The 17,500-nt window shown below is 39.0% G+C and overlaps 2 protein-coding genes across 5 annotated transcripts in view; one reads left to right on the top strand and one right to left on the bottom strand.

The window, feature by feature from the left end:
* The window catches only part of ADCK2 (aarF domain containing kinase 2), a 200,710-nt gene that overhangs the window by 128,681 nt on the left and 54,529 nt on the right, over window positions 1-17,500 (bottom strand). The window lies entirely within an intron of this gene.
* The window catches only part of BRAF (B-Raf proto-oncogene, serine/threonine kinase), a 61,501-nt gene that overhangs the window by 18,243 nt on the left and 25,758 nt on the right, over window positions 1-17,500 (top strand). For 2 of the 4 annotated variants that reach the window (XM_060776832.2, XM_060776831.2), the window contains exons 4-12: window positions 354-457; window positions 865-967; window positions 2,929-3,077; window positions 5,256-5,375; window positions 8,671-8,830; window positions 10,240-10,276; window positions 12,223-12,342; window positions 15,079-15,209; window positions 16,455-16,572. In XM_060776832.2, coding sequence (XP_060632815.2) covers window positions 354-457; window positions 865-967; window positions 2,929-3,077; window positions 5,256-5,375; window positions 8,671-8,830; window positions 10,240-10,276; window positions 12,223-12,342; window positions 15,079-15,209; window positions 16,455-16,572 — 1,042 coding nt within the window. The remainder of the gene's footprint in view (window positions 1-353; window positions 458-864; window positions 968-2,928; window positions 3,078-5,255; window positions 5,376-8,670; window positions 8,831-10,239; window positions 10,277-12,222; window positions 12,343-15,078; window positions 15,210-16,454; window positions 16,573-17,500) is intronic. The other 2 variants (XM_060776833.2, XM_067469248.1) reach the window with 1 other exon arrangement.

Here is a 17,500-nt window from a genome sequence, read left to right as displayed (position 1 = left end):
CAACAGTAATAAAAAAGAGGAATACCTTCAAGCCTCGGACACACAGTATCTTCTTCTGTCCATACCATTTCACATACATGCATGAAAGTAACTTCTATTCATCAAGTTGATGCCTGAGACCTGGAAGAGTTTGCAGAGGATGTCAACATAGAGTTTCATTGGTTAGACTTCATAGTTGAATGCGGTCTCTCCTTACTTGGGCTGCTTTTTGGCAAGACTCTTTTGAATTCTCTGACAAATAAAAATCTCTCCGCTTCTGAGATATAGAAGTGTGCTTTTTTAAAGGTTTAGAAATGCCTCCTATAATGTTAAGCTGAGATTTAAGTTGGGTGTTTTTTCTTTGGTTTTTTTAGGTTCCAGCAAGATGTGGGGTAACGGTCCGGGAGAGTTTAAAGAAAGCACTGATGATGCGAGGCCTAATTCCAGAGTGCTGTGCTGTTTACCGAATACAGGATGGGTATGGTTTGTGTGCAGCATGGTTGCAGGGTTTGGATGAGAGAAAGATTGCTAAAGTTTAGAGAACATAGAAAAAATATCTTCATATTATAAATACTTGATTTTTCAGGAACCAGCTGTTGAAAACTCACTAGATATCATATACAGTAATAGTTTTGACGCAGGAAGAGAGGAGAACCCTTTCTATTGCTTCTGTTCTTATGGTTTCTAAAGAATAGCTGAGAGTGGGTGCTATAGAGTAGCAACTTACAAATTGTTGTATCTTTTGAATCTTTCTCCGATATTAATCTGAAACTGAATGAATATGTTTTACTTCATAAATACATCATTATAGACAATTTAGAAAAGTCAGTGCAGTGTAGGTTTAAAGATTGTAGGTTAACCACAAACAGCTTATTTGTATTGTAGAGAGAAGAAACCAATTGGATGGGACACAGACATTTCCTGGCTGACAGGAGAAGAATTACATGTGGAAGTTTTGGAGAATGTGCCTCTTACAACACACAACTTTGTACGTTATCATTTTTGTTGTATTTATAGATTTTTTAAAAAAATGTCCAAGACAGTTAGTGGTCTGGTCTGAAATTTGGTTCCTATAGACAATGAAGAATGGAAAAAGAAGATTGTATAGGATTAAATAGTTATTTTAACACATTATCACCACAACAAATTTTGACAAAGCTATCTGATATTCAAGGGCCCTTCCACACAGCCATATAACCTAGAACATCAAGGCAGAAAATACCACAATATCTGCTTTAAACTGGATTATCTTAGTCCACACTGCCATATATTCCAGTTCAAAGCAAGTAATGTGGGATTTTATTCAGCTATGTGGAAGGGGCCCAAGTGGGATAGTTTCAAAAGCAACAACTTTGTTAATTTTCTGTCAGGCCTTCCAAGAAAGGTGGCTAAATCTGAATTTGCACATATTGCTGTTGCCTTTCACTGCCCTTTACAACAGCTGAAGGGGCTGGTTTTATTTGGAGGGATTGTTGAGGGAGGATGTAACCATATAACAATTACGCTAGTTATCCTAAATATCCCGCTTTAAGATAAAAGCTGCCCTTCTCTTTCTTGTCACATTCATGTTGCCTGTTTCACATCATGGTTATCTTCAGGCTGATGTTATTTACCCAAAGAATTATGGAAATCATCAGTGACTTGCTTACTTGTCAATAAAGAACAACTCTTTAGCAGTTGTAACATTCTGATAGGAAGATGTAATCAAATGGTAATGTGATACGAGATGTTTAATTACACCAGAGATAATTCCTTCATCATGTGTTTCTGTCTTATAAAATAATGTGATTGGTTATCTCCTGCTGACTGTGCACAGCAGGTAGTTAATAAGCCCTTTCCCAAAATTGTGCATCATTGATACAGGCACTCAGATACAACCGGACCAAAGAAAACAATAGAAATGAAATCTAGTTGAAGCCAATTATTCGGGGACGGGGGTGAGGGGATGGGTTGGGTTCATATGTAATTCTTTGACTTAGGGATTCTAAAACACAATCTTTATGTCTAACTTGATTAGTTCATGTTTAGCTGGAAGAACTGTTATGATACTCTATAGTTTTGGATAATCACAGTTCTCACAACCAAGTGGATAATTTTGAAAAAAGAATAGCATAGATTAAGTAGAAATGAATTAGAATCCAAAATCTTATCTATATTGAGTCTTTATTGCAAGTCATTGATGGTAAATGCAATTAAATGCATTTTAGCTATTAAAATGCATTTGGAAAGTCTCCTTTCTAACATATATGTGGACTTCAGAGTTACACCTTAATGCCAAAAAATTAATATGTTTGATGTTGCAAATAAAACAGCCCAATCTTATTAAACTGGAGTCCTCAAATACTTAGAATGTTGTTTAATGAGAAACATCTCTAAATCGCACAGAGGCTCTAAGCATATTCTCCCTGCTGTGGACTTTAGCTTTCCAACATTTGAAAAGTTGCAGAATCAGGCAGTGGGCACCATGGAGGAAACTGAGCCCCCAAATGTCTGCTTTCTCCTCATTACATGAATATTTTTATGCCTGAATAAGGGGATATTTTCCCATAAAGTACCACTTGTTAAATGGCAATCAAAATATAAATTAGGAAGTTGTTAGTTTAATCACCTGAAGGCAGACTCCCAAGCAGAGGTGTGAAAAATCCTAGTTTTCCTGGCATGGAGGAAAATTCAGCTAAAAATCTCACATTTACTTAAGGATCTTTCTTTAGGCATTTGTACTAAATATGCTCTAAATTCTGTTAATGGCACTGTGAGGTGTTCTTCTGTACCTTCAAACATTTAAAAGCAGTCTTGTAATCTTGGCCATTACTGTATTTTAGAACAATTGTTTCCTAGTTAACTTTGACTAAAAGAACTGGAAGTAGCTCTCTTGTTGTGAAGTGATGGTGCAGTATTAGTGGGCCCAAGAGGGCATGGCGTCTCATAACTCTTCTTTTCGTGGCATAGGTGAGAAAAACCTTCTTCACTTTAGCATTCTGTGACTTCTGTCGAAAGCTGCTTTTCCAGGGATTCCGCTGTCAGACTTGTGGATATAAATTTCACCAGCGTTGTAGTACGGAGGTCCCACTGATGTGTGTGAATTATGATCAGCTTGAGTAAGTAATTCAAACACTTTTGGTTTAAAAATACCCTGGAACTTCCAATGTTTATAGCTGCAGAAGTCCATCAGGATGAGTGCCGGTAATGGTGTGCATGGGGCTGCACAAATGTAGCTGGCTTGCAGAGTCAGACAACAGAACCCATCTCCACTTCATAGTATTGTAGAAGAGCTTTATATGGGATCCATTCTGCTGCATCTCATTATGATGCTTCTCAATAATGACTGTGCCTGTGCTTATCTGAAGTGACACCAAATTGAATTGTGATATGACAAATATGTGAGTTCTTACACTTTTTCTAGTATATTTGTTTGCCAGCATGATAGGATTCTACTATCACTAGTCCTTTGAGTCCCATTGCATAAAGTAGGATTGTAAAGGGTAGAATGAAAAAGACTAACAGTACTGTATTTTCTGGTGTATAAGACTACTTTTTAACCCAGGAAAATCTTCTCAAAAGTCGGGGTTCGTCTTGTAGGGTGGGTGCTGAAATTTCTGAGCCGGACTGGAGAATCCGCAGTCACCGCATATGGTAGGGGGAGCTCAAAAATGGCTGTGACTGCATCCCTGCCGTACGCGGCGACCGTATGAAATCAGCAAGGGCGGTGCTGTACAAGTATGGTAGAAGATAATCCACTCACCAGAATTCATGGAAAGAAGTGACTTAGCACAGTCATGGTGAGGAGGTGCCTCACGGGAAAGGTGTAAGTGAAGGGCAGAGTAAGCTGCAGGCATCCGGGATGCCCGGGGTATAAAAAAGAGAGATAGAGCAGTGGTGTGCCCGGAAAAACGCGTATCTTTCACCTCCTTCTCTGCCTCTCAGATCTCATTTCTGAGGACTGCAGTAAAGCGGTGCAGGTGCACATGTGCAAGATCTGAGAGGCAGAGAAGGAGGTACAGTAGTAGGAAAATTACCATATTGAAATCAAATCTGGTGTCTTTTAAACTTTATTTGGTGTGTGTTGGAAGAGGGGTAATCTTAAAAGCAAGTATTATCCCAAAATCTATATTTTAACTGGAAAAGTTTGGGGTCATCTTATATGCCCAGTCATCTTAAATGCTGGAAAATATGGTAGTTAAACTGTTGTATGAGCCACTGCCGGGTTTAAAATCAATGTTAGTACCAACTGCAAAAAAATCAGCTCACCTGCCACAGTTTGGTTCCATTACTTCCTTGTTAGCAGAATGTTAGTACCCCATGTTCATACGTAGGCGTCTTGTCCTTGGCAATGGAGAAGTAAAAGCAAATTAATTGCACTGAATAACCTTCATTTTTGTTTTTAATGAAAAGCTGCGAGGTTAAAAAATAAATCCTTCAAGGGTAACTTTTCAGTGCCTTAATCATCATAAGCATATGGCAGAATACCTAAACGGGCTGATATATTGCTTCGTGTTATTTTCTTACTTTCTTTTCTTTTCTTTTCTTTCTTTTTTTTTTTTTTTTTTGCAGAGGCATGTCCTCTATATTAATAATTTTGTTCTGTTTCATTGTAGACCACTGAAGCCATTTGCAAGGCTTGCTTATATGTGGCATGAAAACAGAATAACTTTTTGCTTTGTTTTTTAATTGCAAAGTGTAGATGTTACGCTTGTCAAAATGTTGTATGTAAGAACCAGTTTAAAATGGATGTGACGATGAAGACGATTATATTACTTCTCCTGAAAATTGCACTTCCTTGCTTAAGTAGTTCCCTCCCTCCGTACATGTAGCCACACTGGGGTGCTGAAACATTTTGCATTCCTCTGCTAATGAAAGCAAATCATGAGGAGAAAAGGTATAGAAATGCAAAATATAAAACATAATTATGTGAATAAATGTAGCCAAATGTTATGGAAAGAGGAGGAAGGGCACAAGATGCCTTTTTGCCAATAGCCCATTGCAAGTGCAATGATTTTGTTTTGCATCTGATGCACTGATAAGTAGAATAAGTTGAATTTGAGTCCTAGAGGAACCAGCTTTTCTAGCATCTTGCATATACCTTATAAATCATTTATTTGGATTAGTGTTCCAAACCACTGACAACTACACTGGCCATTTACCTGCACTCAGATTGTAGTATTTTCCCTGCTTTTACATCTGAAAATGTATTATTTGACTTATACTGCTTTCTTCCCCTATCTGTTATAATCTGCAGTTTTGTCCAAGTGAGATTTGTGTTTGTTCCTACCTCACAGTTTGCTGTTTGTCTCCAAGTTCTTTGAACACCGTCCAATATCACAGGAGGCAGCCTCCCTAGGAGAGTCCACCGCTGCATGTGGATCATATTCTTCAGTGGTCCCCTCAGATTTGTCTGGGTATGTTATTAAATCCTGCTGTTCTAAAAACACTGTCTGAAATGTTTGTTTTGGTGATTCAGCATATGATCTTGCAGATCAGTGTAACCTAGCTGTGGTCTGCAAGCAGAGGGGAAAACTCCCTTGTTTTTGTGCTGAAGGATTATTGCGTATTTGTAACTCGTATAAAATTGGGGCACAACTTTTGGTCTTTGCACTGAAGCCTGCTTTCTGAAAGGGACAAAAAAAGTTTAACGCATTTCATTTGGCTTAATAAACTTAATCAAAATTTTAAAGTGTTTCTACAAGGATTACTTCTTATTCATAATTTTCATTCTTCAGAAGGAGAAGGACTTAGAATTGTTTACTGTAACACTTGTAAAACACATGTTGCCTTTTCCTGATTTATTTCTTGTGGACTATATTTTTTTAAATTGTTACTTACCATGTAGGCTGCAACCTGCCGTTTAACTATCTATCTATCTATCTATCTAAGGAAAAGGTAAAGGTTTTCCCCTGACATTAAATTCAGTCGTGTCCAACTGGGGATTGGTGCTCATCTCCATTTATAAGCTGAAGAGCCAGCATTGTCCATAGACACCTCCAAGGTCATATGGCTGGCATGACTGCATGGAGCGCCATTACCTTCCACAGGAGGAGTACCTATTGATCTAGTCTCATTTGCATGCTTTCAAACTGCTGGGTTGGCAGAAGCTGGGCCTAACAGCAGGAGCACCTCCCCGCTCCCCAAATTCGAACTTTGGGTCAGCAAGTTCAGCAGCTCAGTGCTTTAACCCATTGCGCCACCAGGGGGGCTGGTGTTATACTTGATCAAATTCAAATCTGGTACAGAAAACTCCATTTTCTTGAAAAGAGCCTGATTTGGGCAAAATGAGATTATGTAGCGTCACTCTGGGGCTTGGTACAATGGAATGACCTTTGTCATACTCCACATTTTGCTCAGAGGAAAGATTGATATATATATATATATAATTATTTTTGGCTTTTGTGGCATTAAATCTGTTCATGCCGAGTATTTATGTCGGAGATTCTGAGAAATATAACATAATGTCATGTGTTAACAGGCATATAAAAGGTTAACTTGCTTTCCTTCTCATTATGACTGCACCAGTTCCTTCTCTTCTCGCCCCCCACCCCACATTGGCTATTGGGTGTGGATTTGGACATGACCCAGTTTCTTCCTTTTCTGTGATGAGACTTGGCAGTCACTCTCTGTTGGGAACTTTTTGAAATTGTTTAGGCAAAGTCCAACAAACTTTTTCCCCCGAGCTATTGTCTATCAACAGTCTGGAATTATCATTTTTCTTATTGTCTCAGCCAGCAATACTACTACTTTTTCTGTGTGAGATCCTGAGTTACAGCCACCCATATGTAATATTCCCATTGGATTGGATTGATTTTGCCAACCTCAAAAATTTCCATTATACAAACAAATCAGAAGAGATAGTTCCAAACTGGTTTTCTCCCCCATTTGTATTATTTTCCTTTAATTTCTGAAGGAAAATTATTTTATTTTGTGGAAGATGGTGCACATTATGCTTTGTAATGCCATACAGGCAATTACATCTTACCTTAAAGAAAATCTGATGACAATTTAAATAATAGATTCCAAATTTGGTAATTATCTGACTCAGAATATTCTGTTTCTTTCCCCTTTACGTTAAGCACCCCTAGGATTACAATGTTACCAACACTGTGAACCATCCTGAGTCTCCTTCGGGGTTGAGAAGGGCAGTATACAAATACCACAAACAAACAAACAAACAAACAAATAAATAAATAAATAAAGTTTATACATTCCATTTTAGTATATCCTTAAAATGCCTTGCCAGGTATAACAAATCACACCTCCACTACTGGCTAGCTCGCCGAAATATAGAGGGAGAATAGTTGATGAAACCAACTGTATATTTACAAGCTAGGAACTGGGAACCACTGGAACTGTGAGACTTAAAAGAATTCTTTAAAAGGTTTCTGCTGCCACCATATCACTAAAGAACAGGCTGAGGTACCACTGAGAGGTGGTTTAGTAACACTCTCTGTGTCACTATGGAATTCTTAAAGGCTGTTAAAAGATGACTGGAATAACACTTAGACCACAAAGGTATTCACACTGAGGCTGATGTAAGTTGATAAAAATAACGAGAACTTTTACTTGAACGGACTTGAATATTTCAGGTACAAATGCTTAATGGTTTTAGTAAAGTTCTGGTATCAAAAAGCTTGTGGTTACGTTTGAGAAGAGATCCTAAAAACCTCTGGGTGTTAAGTCTTAAAAGTTACAGCACAGAAAATTACCTCAGGAAATGAATCTCTGAAGGAAAATCCCACACAAAAAAAACCCCTTAGGAAACTAGCCAAAACCGGACCTAGCCTTCCTTAAGGAAAAGAACAGACCACTAACGGGGTTCTGTTCCCCACAGTATTCTAGCTATATTTTCTATAGCTATTCTGAATACTATCCAAAAGACTAACCCAAAACTGCTCTTGCTAACGCCCTTCTTCTCTCAACACTTTCCAAGCTCCAACTCTCAACTGGCAATCTGGGAACTCAAGCCTCAGTTTAAAAGTAACTTTTTCCCTTCAGATCCCTTAGGCTCCGCCCCCATCTTCTTGGTCAATTCTAGCTTTCCCTCCAAGACTAGAACGCGCCCCCTTAAGGCAAACCTAACCTAAGATGGCATCTCCCTGTCTCCCCTCTCCAAAATAGATGCTGTGGCTTCACCAGGCCCACTCTCCTAGGCCTAAGTTAGCTTGTCAAGGTAAGGGATTCATTACACCAGGCAAGGTCAATAGTATTAAGTCAGATGAGCCAAAGATCTAAGTAGAGCATTTTGCCAAGCTCATTGGATGTGGGGGACATCCTCCTCTTCCGATGCCTCTGGGAGTCAGGCACATTGGATTTAGTTGCATCCAGGAATACTATTTTAGATTTCTCACAATTTAGATTTATCATTTAACATTGCAGTATGGGATGATGGAAGATTTAACATGGCATTATAGCCTCTTAATGAGTCATAAAAAGATGGAGCACCATTTAGAGGGAAGGAACACGTAGATGGACAGGTGCAGTCTTGTGTCAGTATCAGACTTACAGAAACATGGCAGTTGCCTTGAAGATTCAAATGTTAATGCCAATTCTGTCTCCGAGGGCAGTTGGATGTGTGGAAGAGCCTCACCTCCTGATCACAGCAGACTTGTAGTCGTATGGGTGGTGGCTGTTTTCACTTTTTCTGCAAAATAATTGGAAAATCCTGCAGACCTTAATTGCATTTTTATGCATTTCCGTTCTCAGGTCAACAGTTCTCCCTAGTCCTTCTCCTTCAAAATCCATTCCAATACCCCAGCCTTTTCGACAAGGAGATGAAGACCATCGGAATCAATTTGGTCAACGAGACCGATCTTCATCTGCACCCAATGTGCACATCAATACAATAGAACCAGTCAACATTGATGTAAGTTGTAATTTAAGCTTTATTTCTACAATCAGAGTGCATCTTGCCTTCTCCTGTACTACTTTAGGCAGGGATGGACAAGAAATGCTCCATAGGCTTCACCCAGCTTCCGAGTTTTTCTCCTTTTTTATGTAACAGAGGTCACTTGACTTCTTTAAGTCTTTCATGGTTGGGGGAATAAATTGATATGAGAGATTGGTGTGCGAATTTCTTGGCCCAGGGAGGGTTCTGAAGGTACAAGGTTGTCTGTTGTGGAACCTGGGAAGAGAAGGCCCCCTGAAATCATCTTGGGGATATTTGTCAGATTGAGTGATGCAATTTCAGGAACATCTATTACCAGTGTCTGATTGGCAAATTCACTAGTTAGTATTCCTCTTAATACCCATTTCGAATCTTCACCTCTCATGCACAAAATCGGAAATCTGGGTTGAAGGCAACTGTGCACATTTTGTTCCTAATTTTTCATAAGCCCTGTTCTAAGCTAGCAGATGGTGGCCATGACTATGCAGATGGGTGAGTTGCATTTGGTTGCTACCAACCCAGAGCCTTCAGAATGGAAGTGATAAATACAGAAAGAGTAATCCTCTCCCAGATTACTTGCTAGCATTGAGTAAATTCTCATTAAGACAATTCCAGCTATTTCACGTGCTTTAATTATAGCTTAATGGCTGTAAATATTCTATACAATGCAGGTAGATATCTTTCAGGGTATTAGACAGACATGTTATGACAGTGACAAACTGAAGTTTCCCCCCCTCCCCCCAAAGTATAAGCCATTTCTGTAACACAAAGCCTAATGTAGCTGGTGGGAGCCCTTGTATGCAGTCCTGTAACTAAAAATGTTGCCTTTTAATTTTTAAGTCAACGTACAGGAATAGCAGTGGATTTGGTTTTGTGAGGTGCTACTCCCACGGCATCCTCTAAGATAGTATTAACTTAATGTTGTCATTTCCGCTTTGCCTGATAGTTCCATATTACTGAGAAGCTTGCTACTTGTCCATTAATGGAAGTTGGTCCATAAGCTAACATCTCTCCTATTTAACACTGCTAATTGATTATCACTGCTTTCCCTGTACCTCCAATCAATAGTCTTTACTTTTCCTCCTTGCTCTGTAGAATAATGTTTTAAGAATATCTGTTAGAGGAGAACATGTATTTGGCATCATTTCCCAAGTTGCTCCTTGACAATTAGACCCAGAAAAGCAGAAGCAATCTTGTTGGGGTGCACATGTATTGGCAGGCAAGTGGTCATTTTGCCAGTTAATAGTAAAGCATGCTGTATATACAGCTGCTGTTAGTATGCATTTTTAAGCAACATCATATTTCTACTTTGTCCCCTCTCCTAATAGTGACAAGCAATGTCAGTAATGCATGAATAAGGTGCATACAGTTTTGTTTTTGGTTTGTAGGACTTGATTAGAGATCAAGGGTTGCGAGGAGAGGGAGGTAAGTAAATTTGTTCTCTTGCATACAAAATGCATTGCTTTGCCTCCTCCCCTTTATACTACCTCTTTTTGCAAAATACAGACACAAAGAGAAATGTAAACATAATAATGAAAGTTAGCTACACTTGCCTGTCCATGACATTTAGAATTTAGCTGATAAAAGTTTCAGTGATACACATTTAATTGTGAGATAATGGGGGAGGGGGGAGATGATAGCATGCAAAGTGGTAGCCAGTAGTTTTTCTTAATACATAACAGTAGGAGATAAAATGCCTTCAGTTTTATCCTGCCTTTATTTTGTCCTAAACCCCCAAACCTGTCACTTTTCTGCCTTGATGTACAACAAAGGACTATTTTTAAGGACCTGTAACTCAATGCCATTTCTCAGCAAATTACAAAAAGTGATAACTCCCTTAGAATAATGTAGGAAATCCATCTAGTTTTCAAAGCAAAACACAAGGTTTGATATGCATTATAGTTGAAAAGGAAATATGTATTTCTGGTCTATTCATCTTCACCACAACTGTAACTTTTCTGGCGTTTTTGTTTTTTTAATCGTGTCAGAAGCGACTTGAGAAACTGCAAGTCACTTCTGGTTTGAGAGAATTGGCCGTCTGCAAGGACGTTGCCCAGGAGACTCCCAGGTATTTTGCCATCCTGTGGGAGGCTTCTCTCATGTCCCCCAAAGGAAGCTGGAGCTGACAGACAGGAGCTCACCCAATCTTGCAGATCCGAACCGCCGACCTTCAGGTCAGCAGATCCGTCAACACAAGGGTTTAACCCATTGTTCCACAGGTCCTGGTGGTGAAAGATGCACATCTTGAATTGATTTATAACCTAAATCAGTTTAAAAAGATGTTGACCAACTTTTAAAAGTTGACCAACTTTTAAAAGATCCTCTCTGCTGAATAGGGCAGCAGATTTCAGCCCCCACTCCATTATCTTTTTATGAAACTTTGTCTCTAGAAACATTGGTTTTATTCTTGTGTACAAATTTAACTGAGTTCTTAATTGGTAAATTGATTAAGACATTTTGAATTAAGCAGTGGACATCAGACTTACCCGTTCCACCTACTTGCAGTTTTAGAGATGGGTGTCACATTTACGGTGCAGGGAACTTGAATCAGTGTTTCATGAGTGGATGCAGTTCTTTGCAGAGATAAACTTCAGTAGCAAAAGCTGTCACTGTCTATATGTGTATTTTTCCCACCCTGTGACATACATGCCTTTGGTGGATGCTGCTGCCACTGCTGTAAAACCTGTTTGGGGTAGATCTTCAAATGCTAACTGGCTGCTGGTGTTCATTAAAGCTTTTGACTTGGCTCTTCATCATTTGAGCGTGCAGTAGGGACTTTACCATGTAACAGAGGAAAGCATGTGTCCTTAATCAGCTGGCCTTTTTGCTTTCCATGGCTTCCTTTATGGTCCCCCCTCCCTCCTTTTTAACCCATTTGCCTATGACTTCACTTTCCTTAAGAGTGATTTGTCTGAGTCAGGATTTTGTTTCCTCTGTGTCACCCTTGCCCCCATGTTACATTTAATGAGCTGGCTACTACTTTGCAAATGTGAGGGCCAAAGTGTAATCTAAAACCATGAACCTTGCCCATTTTGAATATCATGTATGTGTGGGTAGCTGTGGCTTTTGAACAGTTTTGCCCATTCTGTCCCACATTTAACTGTTGTGTACAATGATGTCAGTTTACAACTTAGTCAATTAGCTCTCTGCTGGGCATCTGATGACATGTGGCAATTTCCAATCTCACGGACAATTGCTGTTCCTTTTTTGGGGGAGGGGGGATTAAAAGAAAAAATGGGGATTCGCCCCTGCAAAGTCATAAACAATCTTATGCCTAGGAGTCAAAGCACCTTAGTTATGTCCCATGACTTTCATTTCTTCTGTGTGTCTGTCTTCCTGTCTCTGCCTGCCCGTCTCTTTCTCTCTAACAGCCCCTATGAACCAGCTGATGCGCTGCCTTCGGAAATACCAATCCCGGACTCCCAGTCCCCTCCTCCATTCTGTCCCCAGTGAGATAGTGTTTGATTTTGAGCCTGGCCCAGTGTTCAGAGGTAGTTGGGCTCTTCTTTCTCGTTTTCACCCAAATCAAACTAAATAAAACCACAGATGCTGTTTGTGCTTCACCCTCACAGCGTGTGTATGTAAGTGTGTGAGTTTATCAAAACACTGTCGGGGTTTTTGTTGTTGTTTTGGCTTGGCCTGGCTGGAATGCTTTGAATGTGCTTTTTTTTTCACTCACCCATTTTCACTCACCCTTATTAAACTCACAGATTATTCTATGTTGGACATCTAACATAAGTCTTCTAGAGCAATACCTTGTAGAGATGACATTTCCATGCTGCCTTTAAAAAGAGTTGCTTGTTGTAAGCTTCAGTTGCAGTGAATAGAACAGATTCTGTGTCCATTTAAAATCTGGAGAATGTACTTGAAAGAGATTCCTCAGACTAGGGCTGCCAACTGATGCAAGGAAGACATTGTGGCCTGTTCTTTTGTATATAACAGTAGGTTCATCTTTCCCAAATCAGCAGGTCAAATGTTATCTGGTATGGAAATAAACATTTTATACTGTATCAGGATCTACAGATTAATGTTCTATTAGTTATAAGAGGGAATTTCAGTACAAAAGTTGGCAGTCTTACCCTGGATTCCATAAAAACCATTCTCTTATACCTGATCTTTTATGGATTTTAGGAGTTTGAGAAATATTCAGAAATTCTCTGTCCATCATTTTTATCTTAATGCTTTGATAGAGATTTCCTAATTTAACACTATCTTTCAAAGTAAAGTTGCTTACAATTTAATTAATTATCTGGTATATGATTTATTTTGATAATAATTTGAGGCTGTGACTAATCTGGATACTAATGGAACGTATTATAGCACACTACAGACATTGACTGAAGTGTTTATTAATTTGTACACTAAAATGCAAGAAATTACTATAGTGAATGCTACAGCACGTAAGATTATATTCCAAATATAGTCATACTTTGAATAAATCATTAGAATTACTAAGGTATTTAGGTATGACTAGCAGCCTGCAGATTTACATGGGTCATAAAAGCAACCCAAGTGTTCATAGGCAAACTAGGGCCATGGTCCTCTACAGAATATGTTCAGAAATACTTTTCTCTCTGCTAGATTGCTTGTTTAATTCGAACATGAGACACTGATATAGTAGCACACAGTTAGTATAAAGAATGTTTTGGCCACTCTGCAGTTTTTTCTCCATTTGCATCAAAAAGTGTGTCACCTCATTCATTCAATAAAAGTAACAACTAAAAAAGAATAAAACTATTTACATATAGTTTCATATAGAAAAGGGAAGATTAGATCAGAACAAAATTTCGAAGGAGAATTCTCATTTTTCAACTGGAAAATTGTTTTTAGTATGAAGGGCATTTCCTGTCCTATGAGATATGAGACAAAAACTATAGGCTGCAGGAGAAAAACCGAAAGTATTAGTCTGCTACAGTGGCAATCATGCTAATCCTAAAGACTAAATAATTACAAATTTAACATATACTATAGTCAATATTTATTTATCTCTTTCACCACTATCTGCACTTCTAATCTTAGACTTCTGATACTTTGTAATCTAGATTAAAGTTTTACTACTGTGGTCTCAAGTGAATATGAGAGAGTACTTTTTTCTAAGTCTATCTTTTCTTGTTTTTGCAATGCAAATGTGATTCCATAGCAAAATATAATTTCTGCTTGGCTGCTACTACTTTGACAGAACTTTTTCAACAGCCACGGGAGCAAAATATACCATGTCTCTGTGGTCCATCCTAATACACAGAATCTCTGAAAAACCATACAGACTTCAACACAAAATATAGCTGTTTATGGGTTCTTTAGTTCATGCCCTCCTTTTTAAATATTATGGACAGCAGTTAGTTATAGGGCAGGCTTTTAGAAGAAATAAGCAGCTTAAGTGCTATTGTAGTGCTATGTTGGTTTCGGTCTGTGTATGCTCAGGTGGACATGAATTATACATTAATAATGTTTCCCCTTAACTTTCAAAGCTTCCATTGTAGCATTGAGAAAAACTAATCCAGGGTAGTAGGAAAGACTAACTTTAAAAAGTAAAAATAGTCAAAAGCTCTCATGGGCTTGCAAAATTGGACTTTACCATTTTTTGGATCCTGCCAAAAAAGATCAGTTTTAAACTTTCCATTGGAGTCCATGGTGGTCGCATGCCCAACTATTGTCAGGTTCCCAAAGAGTTAGTGGAAGCAAGCCTGGAAAATCCATTGAATTAAATTAAATAGTCTGAAGTTTCTTCTAAAAGTTAGGCAAACCTAATATATTTTGATTAGCATGTTTTTCCCTGTATAAAGAGACAGTGAATACAATCCAAACAAATTTCACTGTGCTTTAGGCTATTCATTTCAGTAGGGCCAAAACCCCAACTAATATCTTTTCCATTGTGTCCCAATACTTTTTTTAAATAATTTGGCAACTAGTTAGAATATAGGGTGTAATTATTGCTGTTGATAGACCGTGTTTGTTCCTCTCATGATATAAAGTCCCCATCCTAATCTCACAAGAGGTCAGTATACAATTTATAATTGAATTAAGTGAACTTGGATTGCACTGTGAAGCACAGGATTTTGCACTTGTTTTCTAAGGCTTTACACTTAAATTTAAATGCCTTTTGATGTTTGGAAAGATTGCATCTGTAGCACAATTTCTGCTCTTACTGTTACATGAAGTAAATCCACTGGACATAATTAAAATTTCAAAAACCCAGAAGTATTTTTGACCTTTATACTCAAATATAGGCTCAACCACGGGTTTGTCTGCTACACCACCTGCATCTTTACCTGGCTCCCTCACCAAAGCATTGCAGAAATCCCCTGGGCCTCAGCGAGAGAGGAAGTCCTCCTCATCGTCGGACGATAGGACCAGAATGGTAAGGTTACACGTATTTTATTGAACCACCACCCTGTGTTTACCACATTAGAAGTCTGGTAGGACTGCTTTACCTCTTATCCATGATTTAAAAAACAGAAGTGTCCCACAGGCATTGTTTTGAAATAAACTACAGTAAAGACTCATTCACTTATGGTGACCTTCAAGGGCACATGGTTGCTCAAGGGGGAATGCAAGAATTTTTATTTAAATTAAAACATTACAGTTGGCACTTAACTTTCACTTTCACTAAGAAACATGGATCTCCCCAAAAGTGGGGAAAAGTGTGAATATCTCTAGGGCCTGGATGCATACATATTTCCTCATTCATTCACTTGGGTAGTAGGGGGGAAAGGGGATGGGATGGAGCAGCACAAGGAGGGAAGGCACCCATGCCTCCCCTATTGCTTGCCATTTTATTCCCTCCCTCCTCCTCTCCCCACCCTCATATACTACTTGCAGAATTTCCTCCTTTCACAGTGCAGACTGTGTAATCCTAGGCACACTTAGGACACAACATCATTGTGACACCTTCTTGTATGGAACAGGAGGATGGGGAAAAAGGAGATATTGAGAAAGGCAATTTAACCGTGATATGGTAGGAATCATATTTATCCAAAAGACTAATCAGACAGAAAGGGAGAGAGGATGGTGGAGAAGAAAAAGAAGAAGGGACCAAGAAAGCCGGTAGGGAAGGTAGACTCTGTGCCTTACAACAAGGTCTTAGAATAGACAGAAAGATTTCGAGCTGAAGGCTTTCTCAACATATGTGAAATAGAAGGCTTTCTCAACGTATGTGAGGGCAGCAGCAGGAGCCTCAGGGCTTGGAAGAAGTGGGTGGATGGAGAAAGTATTGGATGGGTAGGGGAGAAAGAGTCTCTGATAGGCTCCTTGTGCTAGCTCTTGCACTTGCTCTTTCTCCTGCCCTCTTTCCATTTCTCCTGTTTTGCTACAGGCTTCCTTGACTTCTTTCTTTTGCTCTTTTCTGCCTGCACTCCCCTTTCATCTTGATTTAGTCTCAAATAAACATGACTGCCTTTCTTTATCTCTCATCTCTTCTTTCTCCTCCTCCTCCTGCTCCTGCTATTAATTCAAGGAGGTGGGTTCCCAAGTGTGAGTTGCAAGTTTAGAATTAATCATGAGTAGCAAAAATGTTAGCAGTATATGTCAAATTCTCCACTTTAAGAACACTTGTTAAGAAAAGACTATAGATATGGATTTATTATTGAAGTTCCTTTTCTTGCAGAAAACGCTTGGTCGGCGAGACTCAAGTGATGACTGGGAGATACCAGATGGCCAGATCACAGTTGGACAAAGGATAGGATCTGGATCATTTGGAACAGTCTTTAAGGGAAAATGGCATGGTATGTAATTGCTGAACTTGGTTGTTTTCTTCTAAAAAGGAGGAGGAAGATTTTTTTCCCCTTTTTCATGCTCTCTGAGACTCACAGAGAAGGCCATGATCAGAACATTATGAAGCTGAGTCACTTTTGGTGGAAACCCAGCCCACACATTCTCAGCATGTGTGCCTGAATATATCACAGTAATTCCCCTTTGGTGACTTCTTGACTATTGCCAGTGCAGACTCGTGAAGATAGTTTTCATTCAGCTGAGCTTTTGTTCAGAGTGCTGAGTAGTTTCATCTTTCTCCCCTTGCTAATTATTGTTTGTCTTCATGGATAGCTGTATTTTATTTCCTTTTTTCCAGACACCTTTTCCCATTCTGATGAAGGTCTTGCCCTGAAGAGTGCATGATCTCTATGGTTTCATTTAAAAGGGTCTCCCCTGTAAGGGGAATATTGCACCTTTTAATGGAAATTCCATGAGCCTCTTTTGCCTTGGAGAGAGGAATCTGCTTCTTCTAATGGCTAGCAATCTATTTTTATTGTGACACTGGTATTCCAATCAAAGAAATTCATAAACAAAAACATCTTCATATGACAAGTGTGATTCCTCGGTGATCTGTCCTGGGTCTGGTGTTGTTAAATATCTATATGAATGGCTTTGATGATGAAATAGAAAGTATGCTTAACAAATTTGCAGGTGGCACTAAATTAGGAAAGGTAGCTAATGTTCCCTAGGTCTAATATTCTAATGGCACCAGATCCCATCTGATCTTGGAACTAAACAGGGTAACCCCTTTTTAGTACTTGGATGTGAGACCATAAATGAATACTAGAAGCTGTAGGTTTTCAGTATTCCTTGCTTAAGAAAGACCTATGCAATTCATGGGGTGGCCATAAGTCAACAGGTAACTTGGAGATGTGCAGCTCTGGAAAACAAGCCTTGTGA

The sequence above is a fragment of the Anolis sagrei genome, chromosome 5 (assembly GCF_037176765.1).
Source record: "Anolis sagrei isolate rAnoSag1 chromosome 5, rAnoSag1.mat, whole genome shotgun sequence".
NCBI classification, from domain to species: domain Eukaryota; kingdom Metazoa; phylum Chordata; class Lepidosauria; order Squamata; family Dactyloidae; genus Anolis; species Anolis sagrei.
This window is presented reverse-complemented; position numbering and strand designations above follow the sequence as displayed.